Here is a 19,966-nt window from a genome sequence, read left to right on the forward strand (position 1 = left end):
CTTGCACAAAACAAATGTCTAGGTGCATACAGTGTATAACACTTCTTAGAAGCTTATATAATAAGTCAACACAAAGGGCTGTGTATCTCTAGACAATAACATGTTGTCTAGGAAACAGAATAATCCTATATTTTTTCCAAAGCAGCATTTTGAAAATGTGTTGGTTTCTTTCCATCTAAAGGATTAAATCTGCCAATTACAGCAGTATAGTATAATTCCCCAAATGACTAAATTTTACAAAATTGCTGTCACCTTGTTTTACACTAGACTGTTGAAGTCCAACAAAACAGACCAGTCATCTTGATAAACAGCTTATTGAAACAAGACCAGAAGAGCAGTCTCTGGCTCACCACTAATGATTCATAGCACTGGCCAAAGATTGCCAAGAATCACACAGAAGCATAAGATTTCTTCTAAATCTTCCATAAAGCTGCTGTACTTTTCATCTGTCTGATCTTTTCATAATCTTCAATCAAAGATCAAACCAGCCTTTTCCTATTAGGAACAGATGATCTAATGTTAATTTTGAACTGGCTTTCAAATCATACAAACTTTGCTAAGTTATAAAAAAACTGGCAGAAACTAAGCAGAATTTTTTTTTAGAGTTTAGATATATGTCTCTTGCTTATTTTTTATATCAAACACAAAGTTAATAATGGCAGCTACATTCACATTATACTTGCTCTTAGTCTAGCAGGAGTATCAAACTAGTGGCCTGCAGGCCGGATATGTCACGTGCAGGCCACGCCCACCCCAGCTCCATGAAAACATCACAAAACATCACCTGACGGCAACATGATGCCACAAGTCTGACACCGGTGGTCTAAAGGCTGAGAAATGATAATGGCAGCTGACAGACCATTGTTGATAATCACTCAAGCCTCCAATGCCAATCACAGAAAAATGGCAAATATATGAAAAGTTCTCAGTTCAGAATAAGGGTAATGATTCAACTGTGAATTGATAGTGCATCTTAAGGATACTATGCAGAAATATTCATGACATTAAATTCTTTTTTTAAAAAACATTTTGAACTAACAAAAACTTTCATTTCAGTATTAAAAAATAGTATTAATCTTATTCTCATGACACTTTTCATGATATTAAAATACATATATATGTATTTTATATACATATGTATGTATTTTATATACATATAAAATACAATATTAAAATTAAAATACCCTCAAGGTTAGGTGGCATAATCAAGGATATTGTAGGGATTGTGAAAATGAATTGTGTGTGGTCTTGAGGCTGCAAGTTGCATACCTTTCTTATGGAAGAACAGATTTTAACACACATTTTCTGTTTAAAAACACAGATATGCATTTATCCCACCCCAGCAAATATTTGCTTTCACACTTTGCAAAATCTGTCTTTGCTTTGGCAACACTGAGAACCTCCACTATCTCAAGCTGCATTAGAAGCCAGTGGGAATTTACAAGCTTTTTTGTCAACATTTGCTTCAGCAATCATTTCAGGGGCTTAAATTTTCAGCCATTTGCATAATAGTCTTAATGTGAAGACCTCTCTTTTCACTGTCAGATGGAAATTCTTGGAATCTGTTCTTTATTGCATGTATTCATGTGCAATATGTTACTTATTTTATACTTATTTCATACTCAGGGAGTCCAAATAATAAATATGATCTTTCTTAATATATATCATGTCCTCCCCCCCCCCATTACCACAATCTACTGTACTTTATCTCATGATGGAAGATGAAATTATTTTCTGTATAATTTATGACTGTTTACTTGAAACATTTATACATAGTATGCATATATACATAAATATGAAACCACAGCAAATAAAACACATTGAACAGCATAGAAATAACCACTTGTTGTATTAAGCAGCATTCCACCAGACACACTTTAAATTGAACTTTAAATTGGTGATAACTACATTCCTTTTTGGAAAAGAGGTGACTTTTTGATAAAGTAATATTTCTCCTTTGGGAGAAAAAAAAATCAAGCTGAAAACCAATAAAAACATCTTTTTATATATACTTCTTGAAAACAATCTATGTTTATTAGTTTAGATTAATAAAATAGCTAGCAAATCCACTGCTTTTCTCCCAGGTAAACAAGACAGTTCTAATTAACTTCGAAATATGTTCACTGGGATTTATTCTAATTTGTGCATGATATGATTTTAGCTTGTTTGCCTGCCTGGATTCTCCAATACAGAGATAATAACAATCTTAATTGTACAGGTGTGGCAAATCATGTATTCCTTTTTTTCCCCTCTTGAGTAACGGAAAGCAAAGTTTGCATAAACACAATCCATCAACAGAAACAAGAGAAATACAACGCCTGGGAATAGTTCTTTCTGAGCATGCGCAAAAGAATGGATTCATGCGCCCGGACTGCCTCTCGCTGGTTTCGTTTCGTTTGGTTTCGTTTTTGTAAGCGCCGGCGGAACCAAAGTTCTGGAGCGACCGGGGCAAGTCGGACCAATTAGGGACAAGGATTAGCGGCGCTCCAACCAAGAGTGTGTTTCCTGGATTTCACCCTTTGGCCGTTTTAGTTCGCTCGTCCTTTTGTTTTCTTCTCGGCCATGCAGCCTTACATGGTAAACATCAAACTTTCGGCTCGGACCCTCACTGGGGCCCTTAACCCTCACAACAGAGGGGCGGCAGACTGGTAAGTAGAAAAAAAATAGGGAACGTCGGTGTGGGGTGGGGGGAACAGTAATTTTAGGGTATGCATGCAGACGAGCTGTGAGCGGAACTGGGTAGAAGATGATGCTTTGGAGAGTTAAGAGGCAGATTATGACTTGTTATCATTATCATCATAGAAGTCCCATAAAGCTTAGTGGGATGTACTTCCCTGCGTTTAGAAATTATTGTCCCTGTAATTATAGGGGAGACGTGACGTGTTAGAAATGTGATCAAAATATTGAGTATTATGTCTGTGGAGAGTCTCAGTCATCCAGATCATGGTTGTCCCAAAGGTGCTTTTTCAAGAGACAACTGGACTTTCTGGCTGTCTGCAAGGAGTATAAATCCTTCATATAAATCCACTCCCCACCATCCATTCAGAGCTGAAGAAGCTTCTTGGATGAGAAGTGAAATTTCTTCAAGAAAAAACAGAAAGTCCAGTTGCCTCTGGAAAAAACACCTTTGGGTTGACTTTATGGTTATTGTCTGAGTGTGACTTTAATTACGATAGAAGGAAAAAAGCCACCTGAATGATTTCATAAGCCTATTTTGAAGTGAGGCATATGCTTAAATAACACAGCACTCTGAAGTGAGGAAAACCAGAGACATGTACATTAGTGCTCTTAGAAGCTTTCCATGTGTAGGAAAAGAGAATAAGCATCCTATGTCTTAAGTTCGAGTGAAAACAAGAGAAATGTGGAATGGCAGCTGAGAGATCAAAATCTAGGAGAGGATATATTGCCCTTCACCAAAGTTGTTATTTGTAGTAGTATACAGTTCCTTTCTGGTGAAAATTTTGGGGAGGGGAGAGACATTGTGAAGATTTCATTTTAATTTGGTATCATATTTATATAGCAATCTAATAACGAAGCCCATGAGATGGGTTTTAAAAGCTTGGAGAAAATTAGTATAATGTTAATGATAATGCATGGTATTTACTTATTTATTATTTATTTCTAATATTATATATTATCCCAAACCTAGGTGTTGGGTACTGCATATCAACAAGAGATAAAAACAAAAGAAAAATTAAAAACTGTCTCAACTCAAAACAACTCAAAAACCTATCATATAGGTTCATTCCTAATATTGATCCACAAATATACTGCTTTATTTATATATACACACATATGTATATTTACAGTATTTTTTTTTAGTTTTCTTCACATATAAGCCTGCTTAAATTCTGCATCAGAATTTAAGATATCTTAAAAATGCCTTTATAAGAACAACAGTACCTTTAAGTTTGTAAGTCCTGCAATTAAAAGTGAAAGAGGGAAGGAGACTTTGGATAGGATATTGCAAGAACTGGTTTAGGGACTCTAAAATAGTTGGGATTATGTTTGATGAGACCAGTTATGAAATTTTGCAAAAATGGTAACCATTGGTTAAAGTACAGTATAGTGAAACACAATAAGGATGGAGAAAGAAAAGATTCTGTTCAATTGCCATGAAGCAAATGGTGTAAGATATTACTGCAAGAATAAGAAGAACGTTTATGAATAAGAACTATAGTTTATATACTTTTCCAGTTATTTTACCAGGATGTTTTCTGAGACTAGAAAAGGTGTATTTGAAACATATGAAGATATCCAAGAATTAAATACAATACAATAGAATATTCTTTATTGGCCAAGTGTGATTGGATACACACTTTATTTATGATTCAACATTTTAATAACTTCTCTGCCATTTCAGCAACATATATTTCTATGAAGATTCAGCAGAATGATTTTTTTTTGGTGTATATTTAATATTACAATTACTGTTTATGTAGGGGCTGGCAAGGACTGATTGCATATGGATGCCATTCTCTCATTCTGGTGATTGACTCCAAAACAGCTCAGACCTTACAGGTTTTGGAAAAGCACAAGGCTACTGTAGTCAAGGTACATTGAAAATAATAATTAGAATGCTGCAAAAGAAGGGTTCTTATACCAGCAAAATTAGTTAAGATACTTCATAAAAATGATTTATGAAATTTTAACCACATTTGCCTTTTACTATTTAACAAGAGTCCTTTAATAATTTGTATTTTACAGTCTGATTTTTTTAGAGGAGTATTCTTGATTCTAGTCAGCCATTCCATTCAAACTTTATTTCCACTCTTTAGATTTCTGTTTTCCAACAGATAAACATTATGTCGTTTTACTTAAACTTTGGTGGATTATTTGGCAAAGAGAGAAAGTTATACAAAAATATGTTTAAAAAATCAATTTTAGCAGGCATAGGTCTTATGAGTTGAGTACTGATATAGGTCATATTTGTGTCTAGTCAATATTTTAAGAAAGCAAAATTTTTATATTAAATTTATTTTATTTTTTAGTTTATTATATTTTCTGCATTAAAAATTTATAAATGCCGTAAATCAGTCTCTTTCAATTTGTAATGAACTTCACTATCTGAGATCCAAAAATGAATGCTATTAAGTGTCTTAAATGACTACTAGCTTTACTTACCTGTCTTAAGGTTAAATGGGCTAAAGAAAACTACCATCACAATGTTGGATCACCTTATGCTTTGCGTTTGGCTACTGCTGATGCTAGTGGAAAGATAATTGTTTGGGATGTAGCTACAGGAACTGCTCGCTGTGAAATCCAAGAGCATACAAAACCAATTCAAGGTAAGGAAATTTCCATATTGCATCATGTTCCAGTAATGAATAATTGTACTAGTTAGAAAAATATAATGCTAAATAGTTGATTTTTAAACTGTCATTTTCATCAAAAATGTTACATATGCAAATTCTTTCTAGTGTAGGAGATATACTTGGTATAAGGTCCCTATTTTTAATTTTTGTTCTGGAAACTTTTTTTTTAAATTAATATCAGTCACATATCATACTTTTTGTGGTTTTATTTCATATTATAAAAGGTTTTTAAAACTTTATGTAAAATATACCGTATTTTTCAGAGTATATGACGCACCTATTTCTCCCCAAAAAGAGAATGCAAATCCGGGTGCGTCTTATACTCTGAATGTAGCCCCACCCAGCTTCTCAAATAGAGGTTTCAGAGCAGTGGTGAAATGTAAAATTTGTTACTACCAGTTCTGTGGGTGTGGCTTGGTGGGAGGTAATGTGACTGGGTGGGTATGGCCAACTTTTTTTTTCTTTTAAAACCATTTTTTCTACAACCTCTTCAGCCGAAGAGATTGTAGAAAAAATGCTTTTAAAAGCCTCTGACGATCCCAGCTGAGCCCTGGGATCATCAGAGGCTTTTTTTTTTTTTTTTTACTTTTAAAAGCATTTTTTCGGCCAAAGAGGTTGCTGAAAAAATGCTTTTAAAAATAAAAAAAAAGCCTCTGATGCTTTTGAAAGCTCAACTGGGCATGGGGGGGCGGGGCGGCAGAGATTTTTGCTACCGGTTCTCTTATCCTGAAATAATACCTGCTAAAATAAACTTCTGAAATTATATTTGTACAATTTATAACTTTAAAAGTATTAAGCCTACTGAAAGTGCGTGTGGACATAAATGCTATTTTCTAAGAAGAAAGTATTATGTCTGTATAATAACTAGATTATGATCAAAGTTATGAATGTATCTTAAACCTGTCATTGCTACACTTAATCATTTCTCCTTCCAATATTAGTCTTATCTGTGTTCTCATAGCTTTGAGCTTATGGTCTCAAATAATTCAAATTCTGGACAATATAGCATACATAAACTATCCAGGATTTATTCCCTTGGAATATATTTTAGTAAATAAATTAATTGACTCAGTATTCTTCACTTTAAGGAAAGAAGCATTAAATTGTGAGGTGATTATAATGAGCTTTACTCAGTGGTGAAATCCATTTTTTTTTACTATCAGTTCTGTGAGCTTGGTGGGCGTGGCTTGGTGGGTGTGACAGGGAAGGATAGTGTAAAATCTCCATTCCCACCCCACTCCTGGGGGAAGGATATTGCAAAATCTCCATTCTCACCCCACTCTGGGGCCAGCCAGAGGTGGTATTTGCCAGTCTCCAAACTACTCAAAATTTCTGCTACCAGTTGTCCAGAATCTGCTGGATTTCACCCCTGGCTTACTCCTATTTATATGGCAAGTAATGTCACATTGTTTTGGGCAACCTAAATATGTTACTGTTTCCATAAGGCTGCTTATTTTTTAGGTAACAGTGAATTACCTGAGTACTAAGGTTGATTATTTGATGCTATAAATCAGTAAATGTCCAAAATGCGGAGGATTATGGGAGCGACGGGGCGCTCCCATGTGACACCTCTCCTGCGCGAGCTGCACTGGTTCCCGGTGGTATTCTGGGTGCGCTTCAAGGTGTTGGTGACCACCTTTAAAGCGCTCCATGGCTTAGGGCCGGGGTATCTACGAGACCACCTTCTGCCGCAAATAGCCTCTCACCGGCCAGTACACTCGCACAGAGAAGGCCTCCTCAGGGTGCTGTCCGCCAGACAATGTCGGCGGGTGGCCCCCAGGGAGAGAGCCTTCTCTGTGGCGGCACCTGCCCTCTGGAACAACCTCTCCCTAGAGATACGCACGATACCAGACCTCCGGACTTTTCATCGGGCCTGAAAACTCATTTATTTCATCTAGCCGGGCTGGCTTGATCCCATCCGTTTCGGTTTTAATTTGAAATTGGTTTTAATTGGGTTGTTTTAAATTGTGGGCTGAAATTATTTAATTACCTTTTAAACTGTTTTTTAAATTTTGTATGCTCTGTTTTATCTCGGCTGTTCACCGCCCTGAGTCCTGCTGGAGAAGGGCGGTAGATAAATCAAATAGATAGATAGATAGATAGATAAATAGATAGATAGATAGATAGATAGATAGATAGATAGATAGTGGAAACTGACATCAATAACCCACACTTGTGTGCCTTACATTCTGACATTCGTTTCTTAGTCTGGCATTCCTTATAGGGTTGCTTAGATAATTCCAGTCTTGAAAGGATGAGAACTGGATCTTATGAGAGTCATTTGCAAATTGTAAATTAAAAAAGTCAGCATGGGTTAGTGATTAAAGTGCTGGACTAGGAATAATGAGACTCATGTTTTAATCTACCGTTAGGTCTGGAAGCTCATTGGCAATTCCTCCCCCCCCCTCCCGGCAATCTAATGTACATCACATGGCTATAATTTCCAGGGGGAAATTGGGGGATGAAATACTATATATGCCATTGACAACTGAATAAAGGGTGGAATATAAATTGAAATGCATGCATGCTTACAATTATGGTAGCCTTTATGCTGGCTTGCCTCTTGTTTGGGCTATTCTGAAAAGATATGTATGAAAGAAAATTCAAGTAATTTGAAATGTAATTGGTACTTTTAAAACATTACTTCATTTTTTATTATATTTGTTACTCCCAAATGCAGATTCAGCCACTTCATTATTGAATTAGTAAGATTAATTATTGAAAACAATGATTAGATGGAACTCTGGCTTAGCAACAGATAAGTATATGCAGATTATCTGCATTTTTGTATCTAACACTTCTCATAAAGCATCATTGTCTAGCATCCAAGAGAAGTTATGGAATGAGTTTTAGGCTAAATTTTACTTCTACACTCAGGCATAAAATCATATTTATTTTCAGCCAGATATTTGGAACTGAATTACTACTACTAATCATGACTTTAGATATGTTATCACCCGATTAACAATTATTCAGTTTATATGTCTTTAAGATAAAAGATGATATATTGGAATTCTTCTTTAAAGCAGAGGTCGAGAGCAACTTGAATAATAATAAATAATTGGATTGTACATTATTTTCTTTAAAAGTACATTTTCCATGTTAATGTCCTTTAATATTTGTAAGCTCTCTTGTGACAGTTTTTTCTTATTGCAAACTGTGCATCTCCTGCTGTTTTCAGTGCTATCCCTATTCCTCATTAGCTTCACAGTTATAAATGTGTTTTATTCCTGAAGTAAAATTCACAGCATCTGGGTGAAATGAAATTTTCAAGATGAGCTTCATGAATAATTGATCATTTGTTTGCTAAGAAACTTTTAATGGCCTAAAATGACCCAACTATTTTTTTCCTTTAATGACATTGCATAAGATGCTGTAATTGCATTTTGAAATTGATCTTGATTTCTCCCTGTGATAAAATGGAAATGAGATGGTTACAATTCATAATTTAAATATAAAATACTGAGAAATTGGGTGTCAGGTTTTAAACTCGGGTTCATTATAGTTGCTTGCTCTCTCTTTCTCCCACACACATACACACAGTGTGTTTAATAACATATCAAAGTGTTTTCTTCCAATTATATATGGTTTGAGGAAGACAGATTTTTAAAAATTCAAAAGTTGATAAACAAGTTGAAGACTACACCTGATAGAGAATGAAAAATGAATTACTGAAACCAGAGGCAAAACTATCCTAATGAAAACGAAGAATGCAAAAAGTTTTAAAGAGTTGTGAGCTCATGGAGACACAGAGAAGCAAAATGTATATATAGGAAATGGAAATATATAGGAAATGGAATCCATTTAACTAATAACTAAGGCAGGGTACTACAGTAGTAGTTGTAGTAGTAGTAGTAGTCCAAAATTGTGAAAACCTTTTCACAAGTGTATTTTCTAAAACTAGCTAATAACACCACTTCTTTTTTGCGTAGTATCATAAAATTATATATAGGTGGAAAGATAATTTAATTAGGAATGTAATGCAATGACCTTTATGAAGGATTTGCTATTATAATAGTTACAGTGTAAAGAAGAAAAGTGAAAAAATGAGATATACAAAATTATCACATCAGTTAATACTTAGTTGGGTATCCTTTAGCATGAATTACAGCCTTAGAACATGGAGTGAACCAAGTCTTTTAGTTCTGCAGCTGTTATAATATGAAACCAAAATTGAATGATTGCTTCTATTAACTGGGCTTTATTGCTGGGTCGCTTCTGACTAACAAGTTTGTTTAGTTGGCTCCATAGATTTTTAATTGCGTTAAGGTCTGGGCTATTCTCAGGCCATTCCAGCAGTGGAATATGATTATCCTGAAATGCCAAAAAAAACTGGTGTTATTAGCCATTAAACCTCAAAAATATACTTTTCCCAAAAGGTTTCCACAATTTTTGCCACTACTGTAAGTGGTCATTTTAACTGTAGAATAGAGTGTGAAAGTCTAAAGTTTGAAATGGATTATTACCAGCTGAAAACCTACAATCTATTAGGATTTTGAAATCCTTCTCACAAAGTATCACTAAGGCTAGTCAATCCTGTACCTATGCATTTGATTTGTCCTATTCATTCAGATCTTGCTGTTATCACAATTGAACTCTCAATTTAGTCAATTTGGTCCAATGTTTGGCTTCAGTTCATAATGTAATTTTGTCTTCTGAAATATTAGCCAGACTCCCTACTTTGCTGTCACCTGAAAAATTGATAAGTGTTCCTTCTACTCCATTCCCTTTGTCATTAATAAAGATATTGGATAATAGTTACCCAAAGAAAGAACTTTCCAAGGGACCCCACCTTTTTACATTGCTTCTTGGAATATTTGGGGATATCTTTGTGCAATATGTATCATCAAGGTGTATGGGCAATATATTGTAGACCTCTGCAAATTTGGAGGTTTGTATATAAACAAGGCTGGTAACATTGCAAAAATGGTTTGGTGGGCTTGCAAGGCTTATTCAAAGAATAATAATAATATATAATGTTTGTTTACCATATGTTGTGAACAGTGGTGTTAAAGAATGCATTGTATTTTCTATTTAAGTGAAACTTTGCTTTATTAATAGAAATGGTTAACTATAGAATCAGTTGGTCTAGTGGGTGAGGCATCAGGCTAGAAACCAGGCCACTGAATTCTAGTCCTGCCTTAGGGATGAAAGCCCGGTTGGTGTCTTTGGGCCAGTCATTCTCTGTCAACCCTATCACCTCACAGAGTTGTTGCTGTGGGGAAACCAGGCGAAAAAAGGAGTATTAGGTATGTTGGCTGCCTTGATATATTTATAAAAATATTAAAGTTGGGATTAGCATTAGAACATCCCATACTAGACATATCTACTGCCGGATACTAAACATATCCGGCAGTAAGGATTTCCAGCATTTTCGGTCTTGGGCGAATACTTCAGTGTCTTCTCATGTGATGTTTAGAGTCTTTAAGTCTTCTATGAATGTATTTCACCATGTACTTTGAGGGCTTTGGTTGTGGGATAAAATAAGTAAAATTCATTGATCTGATTTACTTTAAAATCTGAGAAAATATTTTTTTAAATTTAATGACTGATAAATCTACCTTCTCTTTTGTAGACATGCAGTGGTTATGGAATCAGGATGCATCTCGAGATCTGCTCCTTGCTGTTCATCCTCCCAATTATATTGTGCTATGGAATGCTGATACTGGCACCAAATTATGGAAGAAAAGTTACGCAGAAAACATTCTTTCTTTTTCATTTGATCCTTTTGATCCTTCAAATTTAACATGTAAGTATGATACCAGAGAGCTAGTGGTCTTCTAATCCATAAGTATGACTATTGTTATTAATCAGATATTTGCTACCGGACATAACTGCCACTTGTATAGAAGTTAATAAAAATTAGGCCAAAAGCAATATAAAATGATTTAATGGATCTGGTATGACACTTATAGCTTGGAGACTAATTGTGATTTGAGGGTTGCAGTTTGAAACTTACGTTAAGTAAATACTAATGCTAAGTACTCTAGTTATTTCAATTTGTTTGATAAAATTTTATTAAACAAAAGGATATGTTTTTTAGATTCTAAAGCAGACAGATGATAAGAACAAGAGCTTTGAATTTGCAATGCTCTATCAAAATAAATGCATATAAAGCTATACTGGTTTGTAACTTGATATCGGAACATGACCGGTCTAAAGAAGCTTCCAAACTGCTCAGATAATGCCCATTTATCTATGGTTTGGTGCTTTGTACAGTTATGTTATTCTATAATACAAAGCATTATTTATTTATTTGATTCATATCTTTCTTATTGGAAACTACTCAAAGTCCTATTTTTTAAAAAGAAACAATATAAAAGTATAAATGACAAAGTAAATGCAGAAGAATCAATTAGTACGTTTACTCAAGACTCCACATGAATCCACTAGTACTCAGTTCCAAGTATGTAGTGTACTTATAGATAAGTGTATTGCAGGTTATACAGTTAAGAACACCTGAAGGTTTTGAAAAGATAATGCTTTGTTTACACTGCTTCACTTAGAAGTAAATACAGTATACTGAAGAATATTTTTTGTCGGTACTTATATACAATACATAAAAACTGTATAAATTTAACTATTGAGGCCCATAATCAATAAAAACAAAATAGTCCTGTTTTTTTTTTTGCCAAGAACACTCCTTTCAGCTGTCTGCCATCTATTTCAGCATTGCATGAAATCATTTGTATTTGAATTCCATTAGTATAGTAACCATGAAATTATATGATTTCACTACTTTGTGTATTTACTACCATTATTTTTTCTTCACGCAGTGCTTACAAGTGAGGGAATAGTGTTTATTTCAGACTTCTCTCCTTCTAAAGCTCCTATCAGTTCAGGAAAAAAAGTATACATTTCCAGCCCTCATTCTAGTCCTGTTCATAATAAGTTGGTATCTGCCACAGGAGCTAAAAAGGCTCTGGACAAAGTAAAAATTCTCATCACTAATGAAAAACCAAGGTATGTATTGACTGATTCTTCCTAAGGTTCTCAAGAATTATTCTATTCAAACTGGCTTACTTAATAATCATGCCCTTAACAGTCATAAACTTGATAGTTGCATTTTTTTCCCTAACAAACATTGAAATATATATTTTATTTCTGTCTCATTCCAAATAGTTTTCTTCAAATACTTAAACAAATGTGACAGTTTATACTGTAATGTGTTCTTAACAAGCAAACATTAATGCCAAAGTAGAATAAATACTTACAATATTGCTTCATTTTTCAATAGCTTTTATGGCAACTTCAACTTACTTACTTATGTCTAAATAAGAAATAACTTTCTTATGTCTTAAATTCTAGGGATTATGGTGTACAGAATTGTCAAAAATGAAACTAGGACTATCAATGCATTCTTTGTAGCTTAATAAATGGTACAGACAATTTTTTTGTGGTATTTTAAAATTTAAACTCTTAACTTTTAGTATTTCTCTTAGTCTGTATCTTCCAGTTGATTTACCAAATAAATTTTGGATTGGCTTTGGTGGAGAAAAATTATGTACTGCTGGAAAGCATTGGGAAATAAGGACGTTGTCCCCTTCCAATTTCTAATTCAATAATGCAAGGCAATCAGTCAAAATAGGGATTACTTGGATAAAATCTGCAACCCTATATTATCCCATTTGTACTATCATATTAATTTATATGTGTATTTTACCTGGACTTTTATAAAATGAATATCACTAGTCAAAACACCAGCAGTCAAAACACCAAACAATAGATTCATTATGGCCCGGTCAGAACTCATGAACAAAGTGGAATATAAAATTCCTTTCATCAGTTCAGAAATGAAAGTTACAATGCTGCAGTATATGTTCAAACAGTGTTTGCTACTTGCATTATCAATTAGCAAAAGGGAAAGATTAAAAAACAGTCATGGTAGCTGTCTGCCATGTAATTTTATATACATATACAATTATATATTTATTTTTATAATTTTATTTATTAATTTTTGATGCCACTCATCTCCCCTACAAAGTGACTCCTGGCGGCTTACAATTTATCAAAACAGATGAAAAATAATTAAAAGATTAAAACAAACCAATATTGAAATATTAAAAACTGCTAAAAACATGCCAAAAGAGCCAAGGGACTCAAGGGGATGGGTATGAGACCTACCATCTCAGCCACCTCTAGCAGTGAGTGCTATCTTTAAAACTCCAGGCTAAATGCCAAAGCCAGGTTCTGATACCTTTCCAGAAGGCCAAAAGGGAGGGGACAGTTCTCACCTCCAGGGGAAGAATGTTCCACGGGAATGGGGCCACAACAGAAAAGGCTTTTCTCCTGGGTCCCTTCTGCTTCAATACCTTAGCAAGCAGGATCCATAGCAGGCCTCTTCTGCTGGAACGAGTGGAACGGGCTTGTCTCATGGGGGAGAGACAGCTCGTCAGACACCTGAAATGCATATGTAATTTGGTTATGGATTTAATTTAATTATTTGATTATTAATTGCTTGGTAAAACATATCCCACTCTCAATTAAAAGCCTTTAATAAGTCTATTTGTGGTCTGTTTAGTGCTGAATCAGTAACATTGAATGACTGCCTTCAGCTATCCTACCTACCTTCCAAGCGAAATTACATGTTATTACTGTACCCAAGAGAAATCTTGGTTCTGGATCTTGAAGTCAATCAGACAGTAGGTGTAATAGCAATTGAAAGAACAGGAGTGCCTTTTCTACAGGTAATAATACCACTTACTGTTAAGCATACCTTAGACAAAAGTTTTAAATTTCACTTTCTTCTTTCTTTAATACGTAAAAATTCTAAATAAAAAGAAATCTGGCTTCATTACCTGGTTTTGGTTTGATATATTAAGTGCAGTCTAACTTCTTTTCAGAAAGCTTCTTCCAAAAACATGTTGCTTGCTTTGTATTTTCTATGGAAAGCACGTGCCTTTGAGTCAGGCAACTGCTTGGAATCAATTTGCCTTCAGTTTTTCTGATAAAATTTTTAAAAGTGGTTTGCTATTGCTGCCTTCTTAGGATTGAGAGACAGTGGCTGGCTCTAAGTCACCCTGCTGGCTTTGTGCCTAAGGCATGAATGACTATAACTCACATTCTCTTTCCATGTATATATATAAAATAAATTAGGTGACCAGTCAGCCCATTTGGTTTTAAAATCCCAAAGCAAATTTAATTATGTTTTCTGCTTTGGTTGTGTTGTGTTTCCTACAATGGGAAAAAAGTTGGATATATTTTCACAGAGGTGAACTGAGTGAATCTACCAGTACTGTATAATATAGATTTTTCTCACACTAAATATTTTTACTGTTTAAATGTATGTATAATTTTATACTGTGTTATTGTTAGCATTTTAAGTTGCAACTGGTTGTTTAACAACTGTTCAAAGTTATAACAGCCTTAGAAAGAGTGCTTTACAACTTTACAACTTGTAAAGTACTTCTGGCCTTCATAAAATCCCACACCCTCTCTGTGGTCACATGATTGCAGTCTTGAATGATTGGTGATCTGTTTGCATTTAGGATCAGTTGCAGAGTTGTCTGCAATGTTTTCATTGCCATTTGCAGTTTTCTCTGCTGATTTCCTCAGAAAATCAACGTTGCAAACTGAGCTGAGCTTATCCTGCAGTTCTTTGAGTATGAAAGGGCTGCCTGCCAGGAAGGCAGCTGGGTGGAAATTTAAACTTCATGTGGAGTTGAGGTTGCCCTACCACTACAGGCAGCCCTTTGAAATCTGGAATGTGAGTTCCCTTTCTGCAACTCTCCTCCTCCACAGATGGAGCGGAATTCCTCGGAAGAGCTGCAGAAAAGGAGCTCAGATCCTGAAGATCTGACTTCCATTTCTGCAGGACTCCAAAGGAGTCCCCTTTTACACATAGAGGGGAAAGCAACTCCTCCAAAGGGCTGCAGAAAGGGAGGTCAGATCCCAAAGATCTGAACTTCATTCTGCAGCCTTCGAAGGAACTGTCTGCGCATAGAAGGGAGGCAATTCAATTCCCTTCAGTATGGAGAAGGAAACTGTTCCAGGGGGCTGCAGGAACAGAGCTGGGAACTTCAAGACTAGAGATTCACCTCTCTACTCTGTTGGAAGAGTTCATCTCATTTCCAGGCATGGAAAACAACTGTTCCAGCGGACTGGAGAAACAGCTGAGATCCTAAAAAATCCAGCTCCGTTCCTACAGCCTGCTGGAGCAGTTCCATTCTTCATACCGAAGGGATTGAATTCAATATCAGCAAACCCTTCACTGGGTTTGCTTAATGACTCAGGAGATCTCTTAACAAATGTAATCAAGAGAAATGGGATTGTGGTTGTTGAACAAACAAGTCACATAGATATCTTGCTTAATGATCACTGCGCTCCGTGTCTGAGATTCCAGCCCCAAATGTAGTCATAAATCAAGGACTACCTGTAATATTACATCATTCACATTAAAAGGATTTTCCCCCTTTACCAGCTCCTGACATATGTATATTGTGTTTCTACAATTAAGGGAAATAATCTAATAAAATAGTATTGCTTGGTACCCTTTCATTTTAGCATTGATGATAAACAATATAAAATTCAGATACAATGTTCTATTTTTAAATATATTTATAATTCACTGTTCATTCTTTATTTTCTTTTTTACAAATAACCTGTAAAAGTATTGCTTAAGGGATATATAAGGATATTTGAAACTATTGGAAAAATAGGATGGGCATTCCTTAAAGTGTAAAGTTAAGTTAAACTTAAGACTTTAAAGTGAAACTGGTGAGCTATAGGTGAGGTTTAGGATAGCCTGGTCCATTCAGTTTCAAGAGGCAGTGTAGAAACACTTCATACAACTATGACAATTCCTACTCATTTATGTCCATTAAATTTATATTTAATTTTTTAATACCTTTGTCTAGGTAATTCCTTGTGGCCAGCGTGATGGATTGTTCTGCCTACATGAAAATGGCTGTATAACTCTGAGAGTTCGCAGATCTACCACTAATTTAAGTGCTGTACCAAATGAAGAGTCAGCAGGTAAGTTACCACTCATATGCCTTGCATCAGAAACTAGGAATTTATGTTTTTAACTGACATTTGGTTTCACTGTTATTCAGATTACATGATTGTTTAGATTGCAGATGAAATTAAAAATTAGTACAATTTTAGTGTGATGATATTTCATTATTTAATACAGATAACATGCTGATAATCCAATATAATAAAGCTTTGTGTGAATACAGATATAGAAATAGATCGACAGTAATCAAAGGGCACAATGCTGCAATATATATGCTGCAATAATGTACATTGTATGCTCCTATATCTAAGTCTCTAGCAACCATTTACTGAGTCTTTCATTATGTTCAGTTATTCTCCATAATATGGTGTATGGTAAATTAACTTCCTCTGCTAGAAAATATCCAACCTCTGACATCAATATTACAAAATAGTTTGAATTCATGTTATGTTAATGTGATAGTGAAAAACAAAAGACTAACATGAATGCATTTAATTCTAAGGACTGGTAGCCACAAATGCTTGGTATCTTACATTTTAACATTTACAGATCCTGACCCCATTCAGGAACTCATCTATGACTTACGAAGCCAGTGTGACGCCATTAGGGTTACCAAGACAGTTCGCCCATTTAGTATGGTGAGCTGTCCAGTGAATGAAAATTCTGTAGCTCTTATAGTCAGTGATGGAAGAGTAATGATATGGGAGCTGAAATCCACCATTTCAAGCCAAGGTATACGTACCAGGTAACTTGGTGCCATTTTTATCACAGTATATATATGTATATAGGGAATGCTTGAGAATAATTATTACATTGTATTTCTGGCATTAGAAGAACTGATGACAGATGGACTAAGGCTGTCGTAGAATGGTTCCTACTTGATAAAAAAGTGTCCGTGAAAGAGACCTTAAACAAAATGGATCGATGATGTTAGCAAGTATTGTGGACCCAATTGGCAAAAGAATACTCAAGACCATATGGGTTAGAAACATGCAGAAGAGGTCTTCATATTGCAGTGGATAGACAATGCTAAAGCGATGATGATGATGATGATGATGTTTATGATGATGTTTTCTGGCATAAATAACCAAAATCATAGCTTGCTTGTGGTACACCTTTCTAGAGCCAGAAAGTATGAAGGTTAATACAAATGCAATCTTCAAAAAGTAATATGAACCATAGTTTGCAGCTAAAACTTGCATGTGATTTATATGGATTGCAGCTGTACCAAGGTTAATAGTTTCATTGCCGCTTTATGCTACATTAATCCCAGTACTTTATTCTTTAAGGAACGATGCATGTTATGGATAAAGATGGTCATTGTTCTAAATGTTTGCCTTCCCATTTTCCCAATGCAGAGCTGCTCAAACCTGTTTCTCTTTGTCCTTCAACTTCAGGAAAATTCTTAATTCTTGAAGCAGAAATTTTTGCTATATTAGGTTTTAGATTGTGTCAGATGACAGGCACTTGGATCCAAGTAACATAAGAAACATTAAGCAAGTCGTATAAAGAAAGCCATTGGTAGCATTTTGGACTTGGTTTGCTGCATGCTGAGAATCTATGTAGTCATTAAGAGCCAACAGCAACTTGATAGCATGTAATCAGTCAATCAATCATTCAGTGCTGAGCTTGCTACCCAAATCTAATAAGTTATTAATAAAGCAAACTGTAAATTTTGCCAAAAATTCTGTAATTTCTATGATTGTGGGCAGAACTTTTAGAGTAATCTTCTTTTATATAACTAGTCATCAAAAGAAAGTGAATTGGTTTAATAAGCTGGTAGCTTCTGCCATATCCTAACAATATATTGTTTTAGCCAGCACAAATTAAATTCAATGCATTAGAAAGGAATTAACATGTTTATGTATCTGCAAATTTATGAAGTAAATATATTAAATGGCAACATTTATCAAATTTCACTGGATTTTGTTTACCTCCTCAATACATTATCTGTTGACAGATAATTAACACTTGCTAAAACACTAGATAATACTTAAAATATTATACATGAATTTTGGTTAACAGTTCTTGAAAATTAATTACTTTATCCCTGCCATGAATAATAGTAATAGAGATACTTTTAATAGTAATACAGATACTTTTATTGGAAAATAAAAAAAAAATACATGCAGGAACTGTTAGAGAAGAGATTAAATCTGTTGTCTAAAACTTTCATTGTAACAAGTGAAAATCAAGGTTACTTCATTCTGTTTACCAATCCTCATACAATTTCATTTGGGTTCTATTTGTTAGTTATACTAGAAGATAATTCAGTACATGCTGAAGTTTTCTTGTTGCTATTTTAGCCATTCCAACATATCACCCTTGTATTCACCTATCTCATTTTGTGGGATTCCTGTTGGGACCTTGCAGAATAAGCTTCCAGATCTGTCACTGGATAATATGATAAGTAAGTATATAAGTATAAGTTTATCAACTTCTGGAGGAAAACAAATATAGAACAATGAATAAATAGCTTATACACATGAATATGTGTGCATACCATTAACTTTTCTCACAAATAAAAAAATATTGAAAGTATTATTTTTTTTAAATGAACAATGCACAACTTTTCTTAAAAGACAGTAGCTATACTTCTACAGTATGTTTCATGATTTGATTGTGAAGTATGATTGAATAGTTAACTATGTAATGCATGAACTAAGTATTACTTTTCTTAATTACTAATAGCTCTTTTAAATAAGCTGATTTACTTTAGTCATTAAAGCATTACATACCTTGATGAATGGCAGGGTATACTCTTCTATATATAGAAATAAACATTTCCATATACTGCATATTTAAAAAAAACTTGATACCTTGTACTTCCCAGATGGAATATTTTCAATTATTATTAATCATAATTACAAAGGCTTTTGTTGCACCTTTCATTGCAACAATGAATGGATAAAGTCCAGAAGGGCAAATGCAAGAAATGTTACAACGGATGATAGAAATGCCCATACATAAATATTCAGAATGATAAATCTACAAAAACTTCATCCCAGTAAATATTTTCTTACATTTAAGTGTCAAGACTTTTGAAAGGTATTGCTTCTCTTGCATTTTCTAAGGAATTTCTGTGTTTTCTTCTCTCAATTATAGTCAGGTGTCTTTTCCTTTCATTCTTTAATAACAAATGTTGGGTCATGGCAATAAAATAAAAAGATGTGAGAGAATTATTAGTTGGATATGTTCAAGGTTAAATTATTAGGAAATGAAACATGAATTATACTGTGGGTGATTTTGATTAAACACGTGCATTGTTAAATAAACAAATACACAATTCTCGCAAATTAATTCAGGTTCTTAGATAACGCTAATATATAGTTCTTAGATAATGCTAATATTAGCCATGGTGGCACAGTGATTAGAGTATAGTACTGCAGGCTGTTTGCCAGCAGTTTGGCAGTTCAAGCCCCACCAGCTCAAGGTTGGCTCAGGCTTCTATCCATCCGAGATCAGTAAAATGAGACCCAGATTGTTGGGGGCAACATGCTGTCTCTGTAAACCGCTTAGAGGGCTGTAAAAGCACTGAAGCGGTATATAAATCTAAGTGCTATTGCTATATAAAGCTAACCTTTCAGTTCAAGTGGATTCATCCTTGTTGAATGCAGAAGCAATTACCTATTAAAACCATTACTGTAATGGAAATATTTTTTCTGTGTGTGTGTGTATACATACACATATACAT

The 19,966-nt window shown here is 34.5% G+C and overlaps 1 protein-coding gene across 1 annotated transcript in view; it reads left to right on the plus strand.

The window, feature by feature from the left end:
* The first annotated feature begins 2,562 nt into the window (after positions 1–2,562).
* WDR11 (WD repeat domain 11) overlaps positions 2,563–19,966 on the plus strand; it is a 49,744-nt gene continuing 32,340 nt past the window's right edge. Inside the window, exons 1-9 of the mRNA XM_070945540.1 lie at positions 2,563–2,648; positions 4,443–4,554; positions 5,135–5,288; positions 10,891–11,064; positions 12,092–12,278; positions 13,837–14,002; positions 16,172–16,289; positions 16,822–17,017; positions 18,579–18,694. Coding sequence (XP_070801641.1) covers positions 2,563–2,648; positions 4,443–4,554; positions 5,135–5,288; positions 10,891–11,064; positions 12,092–12,278; positions 13,837–14,002; positions 16,172–16,289; positions 16,822–17,017; positions 18,579–18,694 — 1,309 coding nt within the window. The remainder of the gene's footprint in view (positions 2,649–4,442; positions 4,555–5,134; positions 5,289–10,890; positions 11,065–12,091; positions 12,279–13,836; positions 14,003–16,171; positions 16,290–16,821; positions 17,018–18,578; positions 18,695–19,966) is intronic.

The sequence above is a fragment of the Pituophis catenifer genome, unplaced genomic scaffold (assembly GCF_029215685.1).
Source record: "Pituophis catenifer annectens isolate HBS135680 unplaced genomic scaffold, rPitCat1.0.hap2 SCAF_6, whole genome shotgun sequence".
Lineage (NCBI taxonomy): Eukaryota > Metazoa > Chordata > Lepidosauria > Squamata > Colubridae > Pituophis > Pituophis catenifer.